This window comes from Colobus angolensis, unplaced genomic scaffold, assembly GCF_000951035.1.
Source record: "Colobus angolensis palliatus isolate OR3802 unplaced genomic scaffold, Cang.pa_1.0 Scaffold255, whole genome shotgun sequence".
NCBI classification, from domain to species: domain Eukaryota; kingdom Metazoa; phylum Chordata; class Mammalia; order Primates; family Cercopithecidae; genus Colobus; species Colobus angolensis.
In genome coordinates, this window is record NW_012115766.1 from 1579670 (window position 1) to 1597658 (window position 17989).

The 17989-nt window shown below is 42.2% G+C and overlaps 1 protein-coding gene across 1 annotated transcript in view; it reads right to left on the reverse strand.

Annotated features, from left to right (window-relative positions):
• BRCA2 (breast cancer 2, early onset) overlaps positions 1-17989 on the reverse strand; it is a 92697-nt gene that overhangs the window by 38896 nt on the left and 35812 nt on the right. Inside the window, exons 13-14 of the mRNA XM_011946939.1 lie at positions 14375-14444; positions 365-792 (exon numbers count right to left, since the gene is read on the reverse strand). Coding sequence (XP_011802329.1) covers positions 365-792; positions 14375-14444 — 498 coding nt within the window. The remainder of the gene's footprint in view (positions 1-364; positions 793-14374; positions 14445-17989) is intronic.

A 17989-nucleotide genomic window follows, 5' to 3' on the forward strand; every position in this document is an offset into this window, starting at 1 on the left:
CTTGAACTCCTGACCTCAGGTAATCCGCCTGCCTTGGTCTCCCAAAATGCTGGGATTACAGGCATCCCGGCCCTATTTTTATCTCATTTTTAAAAGAAAATTAGTAGCATGATAGAAAATATATTCCAGTAACAGCAGTCCTAGATTGTGTGTCTAATTTTTTTTTAACAAGTCCACAAGTAGTTATCTTTGAAAGAAACATTAGAATAATTTAAACCTAATCTTTGGATTTAGAAAATCTAAAGCATAAAAAAGAGTTTTAAAATTATCACCACCAAAGGGGTAAAACCATCAGGACATTATTTAATAAGGGAAATATCTAACTGAAAGGCAAAAATTCATCACACAAATTGTCATACAATACCTAAAGGTTCTTCTTCACATTTTGTGAAAATTACAGTTGCTGCTTGATTGGAGTTGTTTTTGTTAAACTGATGAATCTCATTGACATCAATCTTACTTTTACTATCACCAGAGCCATGTCCATCAATGTTTTGTTTTTGTTTGTTTTCCTCCAAGTTAATATTCCTAACACACTGTTCATCTCTGTGAAAATGTGATTTAGTTTTAAAAGGTGGAATAAAGACTTTGGTTGGTTTGCCTGTAGTAATCAAGTGTCTCATTTTTTCATTTCTTGTAGCAGAAACTTGATAAAATGGATGTCCTGAAACTGCTAAATTGCTTGAAGATTTTTCCAAAGTCAGATGTTCATACAAATGAGATTTAGACAGAAATTCTTGACCAGGTGCAGTAAAATTTGGATGCTGTATCTCTTGACGTTCCTTAGTTGTGCTTCAATGGGGAGAAAATATAAATATTTAAGTTTATTGACTAGTACACAGATATTTAGGAATATGCCTTTTCTGCAGACCCTCATTTGCTATATGGTGATCCTATTCTGATAACTGTTTTGCATTCATCATGGTTGCCATTCCAAAACAATACCACTTTTCAAGGCTATAACCGTTTCTCACACGATCATTCCTAGCCTTTGATTTTACAATCTACTTCATATAACACATAATAGAAGAGTCTGTGAACTGTGGACCCTCTCAGTGTGTCCCCTCCAATTCCATCACAGTACTGCTTACCTCCTTCACTGGGGAAATGTCTACCCATCCTCTTCTCTCACCTTCACATCTTCACCTGAACTCTCTACCCCGCCTAATACCTCAGTCTCCTCAGGAGACCCCCTCTTTCAATTATCCTGCAACGCTCTCTTTTCTCTCTTCTATTATTTATACCTTTTTAAAAGTGCCCTCTTCATTTAGCCCAAAAGTCTTGCCTACTTTAAAACTCTTATTTTCTCACTCGCCTTTATCTCTGCCTCAAGCTAATACTCACTGTTACCTACACTCCATAGTCAACCTTCCTCAATAGGTAATGTAGCTATTTTCACTTCCTCAATTTCTACTCAATAAACTCTCATTTCTCCCACTACTCTACAGAAACTATTCTCAAGAAAGTTGTTAATGACCTCCCAGATGCACGCGAGATACACACAAACTCACTCTACTCAACTTTCCTGACAGCTATAACAGTTTACATTTTCCTTCTTTTAAATTTCTCACCATCACTGTACCTCTTTTACTGGTTTTACCTCTTCCTGATTCCTAAAAAAAAAGTCTCCAAAGTTGGATGTCTTCCTTAGACACTTTCCCTCACTAATGTGAGTCATTTCCATTGCTTAAATTATCACCTAACAATGAAAATATCCTTTATCCTCATGCCCAACTTTTCCCCTAGGGTTGTTCCTACATTTTACACTATGTATAGCATCAGACATCTGTACCTTGATGCTTCACATTCATTTCAAACTCAACATGTCCAAAATTAATCACCTTTCTCAGCATACATACTCTTCCTAATACTTGACATCTTGCTGAAAACCCCAGATTTCCTTTTACCAAACCCTGAATACCTGGAACTTGAAGTTATTCCTTTAGTTATCCATTCATCTATCCATCAACTATTTAATGAATTCCTACCAGGTGCCAGACATTGTTTTGCTGAGGAACACAGTTAACAAAATTTTGTTTTTGCATGTATATTTCAGTGGAAGAAAACAGGCAAACAAGTATGTCAATTGGCCTAGACATAAGTGTGCTTGGAGCAAGGAAAACAAGGGGAACATTAGAAGGTGAGACTGGAAAAATAGCAAAGCAGACAGATCATCAAGAATCTGCACACCATGACAAGGGCTTTTAGTCTCTACTCTGAGATGGCACACCATGGAATAGTTCTGAGTAAAGAAATGACATAATCTGTCTTATGTTTAAAAGGATCCCCTGGCTTCTTTGATGAGAATTCACTGTATATTGAGGAGTAGGGAGGTAAGCAGGGGGACCAGTTCCACTGAAAGGACTGACTAGAGTGGGTTCAGGAGAGTACTCAAAGAGATGAAGTGAAAACAGTAGGGTCAATTCTAATGAGTTGGGCTTTAAGAGAAGCAAGAAAATGGACTGGTGAGATTAGTTTAGAAAGTCTCTTCTTTTTAAGAGGTGAGATGTACAACAACTGCTTAGGGTGATGAGAACAATCTATTAGGAAAAAATCAATGATGCAGGAGAGAGTCTTGGCTCACTGCAGCCTCCACCTGCTGGGTTCAAGCAGTTCTCCCACCTCAGCCTCCTGAGTAGCTGGGATTACAAGGGCATGCCACCATGCCCGGCTAATTTTTGCATTTTTAACAAAGACGGGGTTTCACCACGTTGGTCAGACTGGTCTCGAACTCCTGACCTCAGGTGATTCACCCACCTTGGCCTCCACGTGAGCCACCATACCCGGTGAGTACTGCTTCTTAAACATAATTTCAACTTATCCCATTTTGGCTTCCTCCTTCTGCACCACCCAATTCTAAAGATAAGAAATGAAGCCACCAATTCCTAAGCTTTTGAGACCTGAGTGTAAAATCGTTGGTTCTCTGCTGTCCCCACCACCAGCTCCTATTCAGTTTCCTTCTGCATGCTTTGAGAAATTTAGTTACTTTGTCATTTCCTATTTTCCTTGTTTTTTTTGTGTGTGTGTGTGTGTAAGTTTCTTCAATGATGTTTTGGTAAAAGTTTGGAGGGTAAAGAAGGGAGATGAGTATGTTCAATTCACTTTTTTTTTTTGAGACAGAGTCTCACTCTGTCACCCAGGCTGAAGTGCAGTGGTGCAATCTCACCACAACCTCCACCTCAAAGGTTCAAGCGGTTCTCGTGCTTCAGCCTCCAGAGTAGCTGGGATTACAGGCGTGTGCCACCACGCCTGGCTAATTTTTGTATTTTCAGTAGAGATGGGATTTTTACCATGTTGGCCAGGCTGGTCTCGAACTCCTGGCCTCAAGTGATCCACCCACTTCACCCTCCCAACGTGCTGGATTACAGGCGTGAGCCACCGTGCCTGGCCTCAATTCACCATCTTGACCAAGAAGTTTCCTAATACATTAAAACATGCAGGTACTGCTTTATTTTTATCTTGAAGGCAAACTCTTCCAAAGTCTCTTATCTTCTTCAGTTCCAGAGCAGTCTAGCTGCCTTTCTAGACTTAGCAACACACCTACTCTGGGATCTCCCTTGAATATCATCCTGAGAGCTCCCTTTGCCTCTATGTTGAATTCTTGTTTCTTAAGTCCTATACCTTCCTCCTTCTTGGTTTATGCATTTGTTTTGGTTAGTTTCCTGAGAAAAGCACACAAGAAATCTTTTAGTACTTCACATCTGAAAAATGTCTACCCTCACACTTAATTCAGATTCTAGGTTGGAAATCATTTTCTCTTAGTTATTTGAAGGCACTGCTCTGTATTATATAAGATCTACCTTCTTCTGGATTACATTGTTGATAATAAGAGAATTCATACTATTATGACTTGAAACAATTTGAAACCTAACTTCTTGGTCCTCTAATGAATTTAAGGTTCCTGTCTACCCCTATTATTCTAAAAATTCACAAGGATGTACCTTACTGTGGGTCACTTTTACTTCTGTGTTCATTCAGTGGCCCCCTTTAATTAAGGAAACTCATGTCCTTCAGTACTAGTAAAACTTTTTAAATTATTTATTTTAAAATTTCTTTGTAAAATTTTTCTTCTGTGCCTTCCTTCTCAAACTCTATTTTCAGATGATAGACCCACAGGATTGAATTTTCATACATTTTTTCATTTTATTCTATATTCTGGGAACTTTCATGATTCTTATCTTCCATTATTTCTACTAATTTATTTGTGCTATCATATTTTTAAATTTCTAACAGCTTTTTACAGCAACTTGTTATTATTTTATGGCTGTTTTTTCTTTTCTTACCTGAGAATATTAGTAGGTTTTTATAAAGTTTTCATAGTCTATTTCCTCTAGGTTCCTTTCTGCTATGGATTTTGTACTTTGGTGACTATGTTTCATAGTAGCTTTCTTCCAATGACTAGTTATCTTTGACTATCTTTTCTTATTTAAATGTGAAGCACTTAATAGCTTCCTGGAAGCTCTATGCATGTTAACAGTTAGCTTCATGGTCTGATGACTGGCTATACTATTTCATCTGAGTATCCTCAACTGTCAGTATGTTTTGGTCTTTTCTATTGGGTCAGGCATATTCCCCAGAAAAAAAAAATCTTCCATTCTCATGCCTAAAGGGCCTGCCTGCCAGCATTTAGGAACCAAGTGTGGGAAGGAGCTAGGTCTCACTGCTTGACACACAGATTTGTATCTGATGTTTCATTTTAGTATCTTTCCCTCAATTGTGCCTTGTGTCTCCTCCCTCCAGCCCACCTTCAATTCAGAATCCTCTCAATTCATCTTTTTCAAAAAACAAACATCTGATTTCCTGGAGGAAGAAGGATAACCGCCTATTTGCAGTGGGGGAGGAAATATAAATATTTCTTAAAAAGAATTTCACCCTAACCTTCCTATTTTCTACTTCACCTTCAGAAGTACATGTTGCTGCCAATTTCAATCTTTCTCAGGTTTTTAGGGGAAAGCGTCTCTGTTTGCTCTAGTGTCAGGTTTTAGCTTTCTCATGCTTAGTAAATCCTTCATGTTTTTGGTTTCCAAACTTTTGTTGTTGTTTCTTCTGGTCATTGTTCTTGGGAATTACACATTAAAAAAATTATCTTAGTACTTTTCGAAAGGTTTAGAGAGGAGAGGTAAAAGGATATTTTTAATATTTGCAATCTTTTTGTTAATTGACTTCGAGCCATTTCCTTAATTCCTTTCAACCTTAGTACTTCATCAATAAAATTAGAATAAAAATCTGTCTACTTTACAAAGCTGTCATAAAATTAAAAAAATAAAATAATGATATGAACAGCACTATAAAAACTACCAAAGTACAGAATTATTTCATCCTGATGCAGGCTTTCATAAAGGGAAATGTTAACTCTCTGGACGGAGGGAGAGGGAAACAAAGAACAAAGGGGACTAAGATGGCGTACTTCCAGGTTCTTCATCACCAACTTTTCCCGCGCGCGCGAAAATGTAGCCGGCGCCTGGGAAGGTGCAGATCACCGGGCATGCGCCAGGTGACGTCAATCCGAAGAGACCGAGATTTACCTGGCCGCACCTACGGAACGACCCCCACACGCCCGTGTCCCACCTATTGCCCTCCCACTCCCAGAAAAGCTGCTCCCGGCAGGCGCACAGTGCGAACTTCCTCGGCCCCTCCTCATAGGCGGACCCAGGAACCTTGCCGGAACGCTGGAGCGACTTCCTCAGCCTCCGCCGTCGCAGACTGGTGAACCTCGTCTCCTCTTTCTTTACATTGGCTATGTAATAAAGTTTCCTTTTTATCTTGCTTACTTGCCTTTTTGTCTGGCGCCCGCTCTAGTAGTCACATAAAGCAAATCAGTTGGTGCCGAAACCCGGGAAGAGACCACTCCTCAGGGCCCCCAAGGTCCGAGGAGCCTCCTCCTTCCACACTGTGGACGGACCAGAACCTAGACATCGCTTTCCGCACCTCCAAGTCTCCTAGGGGTGAGTACCTCTTGCCTCCCTCTCATACTCCTTGGCCAGAAGTCCTGCACAGGCCCAAGGTTGTTTTCTGGTCACCAGGTGACCCACAGGGGAGTTCCCAAAGGCAGAGATGTCTGCCCAAAGGAACTCCATTCCGTTCCGTGGGAGACCCGTCCAGGACGGAGACGTCCGCCTAGAGGTAATCTCCATTCTGGCTCCAGGAGCCTTTCACCGGTCTCTAGTGGCTCCAAAGGACGCTTTGTAGCCAGGTAGATCAGTTTCCATTTCCGCCCATAGGCGAGAGGAAGGCAATGGGAAACCCCCAATCCAAAATACCTAGAGACTCCCATTTAGGGAGTCTTCTAAAAAATCTCAAAACTTTACAATTAGAACAAGATCTTAGGCGAAGGCAACTGGTGTTCCTCTTCACTGTGACGTGGCCACAATATAATTAGACAACCAGTCTCAATGGCCGCCTGAAGGCACTCTAGACCGTAACATTTTAGTCAACCTCGGTAATTTCTGCCGACGCTTAGGCAAGTGTTCCGAAATTAACTATATACAAGGATTTTGGGCCTTGTGTTCTTGTCCGGACTTGTGTAGCCAGTGTTCCTTGGCCCAAGTCATGTTGGCTAAGGACGCAGGCCTAACAAAGTCTGAAAAGGAGGAGTCATCCTTTCTGTCTGACTTGCCCGAAGACCTTACTTCCCCTCCCTCCCTTCCACTCCCGCCGTATACTCTACCTCCCCCTCCTGCTTCAGCCCCACATTCTCTTTCGGCTCCACCTTCCTCTTCCGCTCTCGCTGTTGTTCCGTCCTCCTCCTCGGTCCCTCCCACCATTGTTGAGACTACACCTCCCTCCAACCCCTCAGCACTTCTGCCTGGTCACCTTAGTTCACCTATATGTGCCCATACCCGCTCTAAAGATTGCCTGACTACCCCCGCTCCTACTTCCACCCTATCCAACCTCCCTGCGGTCTTAGCACCCTTGTGTGAGGTGGGCGGAACGGAGGGTGTAGTTAGAGTTCATGTTCCCTTCTCACTAGCAGATCTTTCAAAACTTGAAAAACGTTTAGATTTTTCTGCCAATCCTACAATTTACACCAAAGAATTTAGATACCTTTGCCAGGCCTACGATTTAACCTGGCATGATCTCCAGGTTATTCTTACCTCTACGCTAAACCCTGAGGAGCAAGAGTGCATCCTAGCGGCCGCCAGGCAGCATGCCAACCAACTACACTTAACAGACCCCACCTTCCCACTAGGGGAACAAGCAGTCCCCTCTATAGACCCAGACTGGGAATACCAAGTAGGCCAGCCAGGCAGCTGAAGATGAGATATGATGACTCAATGTCTTCTGGCTGGTATGCAGGCAGCCTCAAATAAGGTAGTAAATTTTAATAAACTAAAAGAAATTATTCAAGGTCCAGATGAGAATCTGGCCACATTTTTAAACAGGCTAACTGAGGCTTTAACTCAATACACTCGGTTAGACCCAGTTTCCCCAGCCAGGGCCACTATTCTAGCATATTTTATTTCACAATCAGCCTCAGATATTCAGAAAAAACTCCTAAAGGCAGAGGATGGACCCCAAACTCCTATTCAAGACCTAGTCAAGTCGGCCTTCAAGGTCTATAATTCAAGGGAGGAAACGCTGAGGCCCAATGACAGGCCCGCCTAAAACAGAAGGTACAGCTCCAGACCCAAGCCTTACTTGCTACTCTGCAGCCTAGCCTTAACCCAAAACCAGAGAGCAAAACCCCCAGAAACTCAAAGACAACAAAAGGGGCTTGCTATAAATGCAGTGCCCCAGGGCATTGAGCTGATACACGTCCCCAGAGTCCCCAACCGCCTAAGCCAACACCGCCGTGCTACAAGTGCGGAGTAGCTGGACACTGGGCTAAAGTGTTTTTTTATTTTATTTTATTTTATTTTTTTTGAGGCGGAGTCTCGCTCTGTCGCCCGGGCTGGAGTACTGTGGCCGGATCTCAGCTCACTGCAAGCTCCGCCTGCCGGGTTCACGCCATTCTCCTGCCTCAGCCTCCCAAGTAGCTGGGACTACTGCCAGCTACTGCGAGCTGGCGCCTGCCACCTCGCCCGGCTAGTTTTTTGTATTTTTTAGTAGAGACGGGGTTTCACTGTGTTAGCCAGGATGGTCTCGATCTCCTGACATCGTGATCCGCCCATCTCGGCCTCCCAAAGTGCTGGAATTACAGGCTTGAGCCACCGCGCCCGGCCTAAAAAGTGTTCTAACCCTTGTCTCCCAACAACTCCGTGCCCAGCGTGCCATTAAGAAGGGCATTGGAAGTCAGACTGCCCCACCCTGAAAACGGGCATGTCACCTCAACGTGATGTCCCTTCTCAGGATCCTGGGAGCTCCTTCCAGCTCTTACATCTGGACAACGACTGACGGTGCCGGGACTCGGGGACCTCCATCACCCTCGCCGAGCCGCGGGTAACTCTCCTGGTAGTGGGTAAGACAATTAATTTTTTAATCAACAGCGGCGCTACCTACTCTGTTTCGCCGTCTTTCGAAGGGCCTAGCCTTCCCTCCAATATTTCTGTTGTAGGAGTCAATGGCTCCCCGTCCAGCCCTCGGAAAACCCCACCTCTTAATTGCTGCCTGGCCGACAACTATTTTGCACACTCGTTCCTCATCATCCCCTCATGCCCCACTCCTCTACTAGGCCGAGATGTCTTAAGTCAACTGAAAGCCTGTATCACCATCCCTACTAGCGCCCCCCACCCCACCCGCCATCTGCTTCTAGTATTAGCTAACTCAAATGACTCCGACAATCCTACTAACCCTTTTCCTGATTTCCTCATTCCTGTAGACTCCCAAGTGTGCGACACCTCCACTCCTGTCGTGGCGCACCATCATCCACCAATACTTATAAAACTTAAGAAACCATCTCAGTTTCCAACCCACCCACAGTTCTCTCTCTCTCCACAACACTTACGAGGACTAAAACCAATCATTACTAGGTTACTCAACCAACACATCCTCATCCCCACTCATTCTCCTTGCAACACCCCAATCCTACCTGTAAAGAAGGCAGATGGAACTTTACAGTTAGTGCAAGTCTTACCAACGAGGCTGTTTGCCCCACCCATCCAGTAGTTCCCAATCCTTATACCCTTCTTTCTCTTATCCCACCTAACACAACACACTTTACGGTGCTGGATCTAAAAAGATGCATTTTTCTCTATTCCCTTACATCCAGATTGTCAGTTTCTCTTTGCTTTTACATGGGAAGACCCAGACACCCATACCTCCACCCAACTGACATGGACAGTGCTTCTCCAAGGGTTCTGAGACAGCCCCCATTTCTTTGGGCAGGCCCTAGCAAAAGACTTAGCCTCCTGTCCTCTTACCAATAGTAAAATTCTCCAATATGTAGATGACCTTTTACTCTGTAGTCCCACGAGACAGGACTCTCTTTTAGACACTGCAATCCTCCTTAATCATCTAGGATCCGAAGGCTACCGAGTATCCAAACACAAAGCTCAACTCTCACAACAATATGTCACATATTTAGGTATTAAAATCACTCCTACGACGTGCTCACTTACCACAGACCGTTTAATTCTAATACAAAATCTTTCTCCTCTTCAAGACGCTAAGGAAATCCAATCCTTCCTAGGCTTAGTAGGGTTTTTCAGACACTGGATTCCTAATTTCGGAATCTTAGCTAAACCTCTATACGCAGCTGTCAAGGAGACTCCCCAAGGACCTTTGTCTAACCTAAAGTTAATCTATAAACATTTCACTCACCTGAAAAACTGCCTTCTCTCACACCCTACTCTCTCACTCCCAGACTTCCAACGTCCCTTACAGCTTTTCACGGATGAAAGACAAAAAGTTGCACTGGGCCTTTTAGCCCAATCTATAGGCGCCACCTACCACCCCGTGGCATATCTATCTAAACAATTAGACCCCACCATACAAGGGTGGCAGCCCTGTCTTCGGGCCCTAGCAGCAGCAGCCTGCCTAACCCAAGAAGCAAAGAAACTCATTAGAGGTTGTAACCTAACAGTCTTCTCTACTTACCGCCTTCAAGATCTTATTGCCCACAAAAGTATTAACCATCTAACCCCATCCAGACTCCAACTCTTTCACTTCTTGTTCATAGAAGACTCCACCATTGCCCTAGGAGTATGTTCCTCTCTGAATCCAGCAACCTTACTTCCTGACCCTCTCAAGCAACCTCATACTGAACACTCCTGTCCAGAACTTTTAGAGGCCCAACCACCTAGTCACTTACATTTACATGAGCAGCCCTTAGAAGGCTCACAGTTAACCCTATCTGTAGATGGCAGTTCTTTTATAAATTCTCAAGGGGACAGGCAGGATACGCGGTAGTTACATCTTCTACTGTCCTAGAGGCTAAGCCTTTACCGTAAGGAACAACATCACATCAGGCAGAACTCATCACACTAACTAGGGCTCTCCTCCTATCCAAAGGAAAAACAGTGAACATATACACAGACTCTAAGTACGCCTTCTTAATTGCACACACCCATTCTGTCATCTGGAAAGAGAGAGGGTTCCTAACCACCAGTGGCACCCCTATAGTCAACAAGAAACAAATACTCGAACTGCTAGATGCTGTATCAGCGCCTTCCAGAGCAGCCATCATACACTGTAAAAGTCATCAGACTCCATCTAACCCAGTGGCGGCTGGCAATGATTTTGCTGACACCACTGCCAAATCGGCTGCCAGATTCTCCACTCCCACACTTCCTTCTGTTTGTTTCCTTTCTCCTCGATATACCCCTAATTATACCCAAGAGGAAAAGACTAAACTATTACAAGATTCAACAGCCAAACTAGCCGCAGACAATTGGATTTACCTCAATAATAAATTAGTTATTCCTAAAACACAACTCCACACCATTCTAAAAGACATACATAATTCCCTACACATAGGACCCAAACCTCTATATAACCTCCTAAGCCCCCTCATCCACTGCCCCACACTCATGAAACACCTAATTATTATCAATCAACAGTGTTCCACATGCCTCAAGTCAAACCCTGAAGGCGCACTGCACAACCCCCATCCAAGCCATCAACTCAGAGGGCACCAACCAGACGAAGATTGGCAGATTGACTTTACCCACATGCCAAAACATAAAAAATTCAAATATCTCTTAACCCTCGTTGATACCTTCTCAGGATGGATAGAAGCCTATCCTACTACAGGAGAAACTGCCAATATAGTTGCTTCCACGCTTACTGAACACATTATTCCTAGGTTTGGCCTCCCACTCACTCTCCAGTCTGACAATGGCCCAGCGTTCATCTCCAAAGTAGTCCGGCTAGTGGCGACCCTCCTACACATTACCTGGAAACTCCACATCCCTTATAGACCTCAGTCCTCCGGTAAAGTAGAGAAGGCCAACGGGCTCATCAAGCAACAACTCACCAAACTCTCACTCGAGACTCGACAATTGTGGGTAACTCTCCTTCCCCTGGCCCTAACCCGGCTGCGAGCTGCCCCACGGAGTCCGACAGGCCTCAGTCCGTTTGAACTAGTCTACGGCTGGCCTCTCACTCTCCAGTAGTTACCCACCCTTTCTTCCCCGCTGGCAAATTATCTTCCATACCTCACCCTCTTGAGACAACTCCTAAGACAACATGCAGAACTAGCACACCCCCCTCCAACAGATACCTATAGCCCACATCTCTCTCTTAGCCCAGAAGACCAAGTATACTTAAAAGATATCCAAGCCAAAGATCTTCAGCCCAGGTGGAAAGGCCCATATACTGTCCTCCTATCCACATACACAGCAGCCAAACTTCTAGGACACTCGCACTGGGTCCACATATCACAATTAAAGAAAGCCCCCACAGAAGACAAACAGTGGACATCTACTAGACTTGCCCCTACCCACCTCAAACTCACCAAACTCCCTCAACCACCACATGTTCCCTGACCTCTTATGCTTATCCCGATTTCTCACCATACTCTATATAAACATAACACAATTCCAGTATATTACCCCAGATCCCTACTTGCCACCAGATCATAGCCCATCACAGTGGTTTTCCTGCTTACTCACCTTTATAGAATACCTCCACTGGCAAGGTGTACTCTGTGATGACACTCAAGATGAAGTCCTACTTTATACTTACATTACTATTCTTCTCATACACTTCAACGTCCATTACTAACCCCACTTTTGTATGGAGATTCTCTATAGTTGAGACATGGAAAGCCAATAACAAACAACATTCACAGCTACAAGGCACTGCAGACTGCCCCCCGCCAAGGCTGTCAGTCCCTCCTCACCATAAATTTCACCCTCGCTTCTTGCAAAAATAGATGGCCTAACCCGTTTCTCTGCTTTCTATATGACCAAACAGAATATAACTGTAAAAACTCCTGGCAAAAACTAAACCTAGGATGCCCCATCAATACTGTAAAATCCACTATGTATATGATGGAGATCACGTCTTCACCCAAAACGTACAGTCTGTACCCTATCAACATCAACTAAATATCCAAGACCCGTGGGACTCCTGATGGGCGGACGGGGTAAAAGGGAGGACTCTACGCTAGATGGTCAGCTTCATATCTGACTGCTACCCTCTTAATCAAAAGGACACTAGTCCAACAAGAAAACTCCCTCCCTAAAAATATAAAACACCTACAAAATTTAACCTTAGCCATACAATCACAAGAACAGGCCCTACAAGATCAACTACACTCCTCCATACAAGATCAACTATACTCCTCCAACAAAGACCCCTTCTCATGGTTAAAGCTAGTCCTTCAAGGGTTCAACTTCACACGGGCAGCTAACATAACACATCTCCCCCACTGTTTCCTCTGTGCAGCCCTTAAAGAAGCCCCCTTAGTGGCAGTCCCTTTACCTACTGCTTTCAAGGCTACAGCTGGCTCTACAAGCACCTCCCAAAAACCGTTCTTACTCCAAGTCCCACTATACCAAAACCCAGAAAATCCAATCCTTCCTTTCTGCTACTCTGCCCCAAACTCCTCCTGGTGTAATTACACTCAACCACCCAAGAAAACCCAGACAGCCCCCATTGGAGGTTATTTCTGGTGTAATAAAACTCTCTTCAAGGTCCTTAACCATGCATCCATCAACCAATCCCTCTGCGTCCCAGTGTCCCTAGTACCTAGCTTAACTCTATATAGCAAAGCAGAAGTGGCTGAACTCACCCTACAATTTAACTCTTCTCCTAATAATCTCCAAAAACGGGCCATCTTCCTTCCCTTAGTCATCGGGATTTCCCTAGCCTCCTCCTTAGTGGCGTCAGGACTTGGAACTGGGGCCCTTGCCTACTCTGTACAATCTACCCTATCTCTAACCGCCCAAATTCAAGAAGCTATAGAGGCATTGGCTGAAAGTCTAGCCTCTTTACAACATCAGATCACTTCAGTGGCTCAGGTGGCAGCACAAAACAGAAGAGCACTAGATCTTCTTACAGCGGAGAAAGGAGGAACATGTCTTTTCTTAGGAGAAGAATGCTGCTATTACATAAACGAGTCAGGCCTAGTTGACACTAACATCCAAACCCTAAACAGGATTAAAACAGAATTAAAGAACTACAACACTCCCTTAACCCCAGGTCCACCTATATGGTTATTACCAGTAGTGCAACAGATGCTCCCATTTCTCATCCCTATACTAATTCTCTATCTTATCCTATGTTTGGCCCCCCTTTTAATCAAATTTCTCTGAGCCAAAGTTCAAGAGATCACCCGTGTCGCCTTCAACCAGATGCTCCTACATCCCTATGTCCAGGTGCCAACCATGGACCTTCATGACAACGCCCCCTGACAGCAGGAAGTAGTCAGACAGACAACGACGCCCTCAATCATCATAATCAATAAAAGGTTGGACTGTCTGGACGGAGGGAGAGGGAAACAAAGAACAAAGGGGACTAAGATGGCGTACTTCCGGGTTCTTCATCACCAACTTTTCCCGCACGCGTGAAAACGTAGCCAGCGCCCGGGAAGGTGCAGATCAACCAGGCATGCGCCAGGTGACGTCAATCCGAAGAGACCGAGATTTACCTGGCCGCACCTATGGAACGCCCCCCGACACGCCTGTGTCCCGCCTATTGCCCTCCCACTCCCAGAAAAGCCGCTCCCGGCAGGCACGCAGCGTGAACGTCCTCGGCCCCTCCTCATACGCGGACCCAGGAACCTCGCCCAAGAATGCCGGAGCGCCTTCCTCAGCCTCCGCCGCCAGAGACTGGTGAACCTCGTCTCCTCTTTCTTTACATTGGCTACGTAATAAAGTTTCCTTTTTATCTTGCTTACTTGCCTTTTTCTCTGGCGCCAGCTCTAGAAGTCGCATAAAGCAAATCATTAACCTCTTAATATTAGTGTCATTATTTTTAGAAACGTTCATTTACAAAAACAAGACTCTTCTCATACTATGTTAGAATTTAGAAAAATTAAAACATGTCTTACCAAAAGGGTACACAGGTAATCGGCTCTAAAGAAACGTGATGCATAAACAATCTTCGATCTTTTATTGTGCCTAGGAAACAATTATTTTATATTCCATATTAGTTAAAAATCTAAGAGAATATCCATCTTACTGTACTTACACAAAAAATTTGAGACAATTACAGACTTTAAAATTTTCAGTGAATGGATGCTCAATAAATGATAACTATGAAAATAAATTGCTGATTCAGAAATTCATAATGACTATGCACCAAATAACTCACAGTACAAGCATACAACAGAAATCAGTATACATTTAGTCAGCTGATGTTAACCATCATAACTCAAAGGTGTAGCTAATTTCTGATGCAAATACCAAATTTACAATTTAGTCTTTGAAGGTTTAAAAGCTAAGCTTTAGATATTGTTCATTCTCAGTGTGTAACTTGTACCTAATTAAATCTTCAATAAGTCCACTAGCTGGAAATTGGTTGAATAAACTAGGATACACTGATACAGCCAGATGATCAACTACTATGTAACCATAAAAAAGAATGAGGAAGATCTCTATATACTCATTAAGGAGTTATCTCCAAATAATTCTTAAGTAAACAACAACCAACAAACAAGGTGGAAAATGGTGTATATACTGTATCTTTTGAGTAAGAAAGGGTAATGAGAATATACATATATGTATTTGCTTATTTTTATTAAAAAGAATCCTGGAAAAAAAAAAACCACAAAAAAATTACCTACAGAAAGCAAGAGGTGGGTGAATACAAACTCTAAGTATACCTTTTTGTAGTTCTGATGAATGAACTATGTCATGTTTTATTTATTCAAATGTAAAATTAAATAAGAAAAGACAAATCCTAAAATTGAAAACAAATGGAAAAAAAGGAATCTAACCTAACTATCAAATTGGTAACCACATCCAGAAGAATTATTTTGAGTGACATTTGAACACGGTATTTTGACTACACATCCTTAATAATATATGGGTCGAGTATCCCTAATCTGAAAATCCAAAATGCTCCCAAATCTGAAACTTTTTGAATGCCAACATGAGGCCAGTAGAAAATTCCACATCTGACCTCATGACATCGATGGGTCACAGTTTAAACTGTCTCATGCAAAAATTATTTAATATATTGTATAAAATTACATTCAAGTTACATGTATAAGGTGTTTATGAAACTTAAATAAATTTCATGTTTAGACTTGAGTCCTATTCCCAGATATCTCATTGTATATGCAAGCATTTTAAAATCTGAAATCTGAAATCTGAAATAGTCCTGGTCCCAAGCATTTCAGATAGGGATACTCAACCTATATACTCTAAGGACAAAAACTGCAAAGAATTCTTACATTTTCCTTAGTAGTTTTCTTGTCAGTAGTTCATACTGATATTGTAAATTCAGATTATTATGTATATACTATAGGACAATGATTCTCAAGAAATAATCGGTGGAATCCTGACTGTGAGATACCTACAACCATTTTAGGGAATCCAAGCTGTCAAAACTGTCTTATTAGTAAGATGTTATGTACGTCCTTTTCACTGTTGATATTTGTACTGTTGGTGTATTATGATTGCATACTTCAGTGCGTTTCTCAAGAAAATACACTTAAATGATTGAGTTGTGAGCTGTACTAGCTTTTTTTTAATGAAATACCTTTTACTTGAAAGAATAACCAACAAACTATAGTTATTCAGACTTGCGTATTTGGTAGATGTCTTTTCAAAAATGAATGAAAATAAGCTTGTCAACTACAAGAAAAATAAGTGACAATACTTATTGCCAGGGGAAAAATTCAAGCTTTTAGAGGAAAATTAGAATTTTTGGGAAGCTTGTATCTGGCTTTGTAAGCTTGACAGGTTTCTACTACTTAAACTTTTCTGATCAGTAATGGCATCAATGAAAGCGATTGTTTAATACTGCATAATAAAACTGTCAACTTTTGGAAGATCCACATAACTCAGTGAACTCGTATCTTCCAAATGACCAATGCATAATATTACAAATTTTAACATTAATCAATTTACTTTCTAATATGGTAAATATCAATAGATATATTCCACATAAACAAATGCTCTTTTGGGTCCTCAGTAATAAGAGTATAAAGATATCCTCGATTGGACACAGTGGCTCACTTCTGTAATCCCAGCACTCTGGGAGGCCAAGGCAGGTGGATCACCTGAGGTCAGGAGTTCAAGACCAGCCTAGCCAACATGGCGAAACCCCTTCTCTACTAAAAATATAAAAATTAGCCAGGTGTGGTGGCACACACCTGTAATCCCAGCTACTCGGGAGGCTGAGGCAGGAGAATCTCTTGAACCCAGGAGGTGGAAGTTGAGGTCAGCTGAGATCGTGTCACTGCACTCCAGCCTGGGCAACAAGAGCAAAACTCCATCTCAAAAATATAAAAATAAAAAATATGAGGATCAAATAAAGAGCGAATATCTACTGGCTCAAAATAATTCCACAAGCGAGTTATGATACTATTTCATGCAACAGTAGCACTGTTAGAATACATCTTCCATTTACTTCTTCGTAGGACTATGTCAAAATCAATTGCTTCAGAAAGACACGATTTGTCTATGTGCCTTATACTACCTAATGCCATTCTTTCAATACCTTGAGAGGAGTTACATCCTATACAGCCTCTAAAGACAGCTTATCAAGTAATAATACAGTAAAAATTACCCTACCAATTTACTTATACATCTCAAATAAAAAAAAAAAGCAAAACCCAGTAAACATTGTTTTAATTTTCAACTCTCTTCAGAATTCTTGTGCACACTAAAGGTTGGAGAACAAGTTGGATGAAAAACAAAAACAAACAAAAAAACCACAGAAATAAACACAGTTTTCTGGACATTCAAACCATCCTGTGTTTGTAACTTTCAAATTTCTATCACAAATGGGAGATGAGTTAGAAAATTCCAGATGTTCCTACTTCTTGTGGGATTTACCCTATGTGTTTCAGAACTAAGCGTCTTTAATATAATTATCCTTCACTATATGAACTCTTCCTATCTAAACTTAGAAACCAAATATATATAATGAACAATAGTTACACATGTCATATTTTCAAGCATTCCATGGTAAGAACTTTGGATTTCAGCCTAAACAAGACAGGTGCCAGAGAGTTTTAAGCAGCCAAGTAACATGATCTGACCATTGTGTTAGGATGACTCTGGTTGCAGTGTTGAGAACAGCCTGAAGAAAAGGGGCAAAAGCAGGGAGATCAACTAGAAGCTATGATAATGGCTTCATGACAGTGCTGAGGGTACAGGTGGAAAGAAATGATCAAATTCTTGTTACATTTTTGATGGCAGAACCTACAGAACTTGTTGATGGGTTGGTATAAACTATGAGGAAACAAAAGACTAAAACGTTAAGAGTGGTACTACCCCTTGTTGAGAAACAAAAGACAACCTAAAAAGTAGGTTTAGAGCAGGGATGGAGTCAGGAGTTCAGCACTGGTTACATGTTAACTTTGAGATGCATATTAGCAATGCAAGTCAAAATGTATTAAGCAGGCAAATGAATGAGTCTGGAGTTCAGGGACAGGTTAAGTCTGCAGTTATAACTGGCAGACAATGAAATTTAGATGGAGAAGAGATGCAAG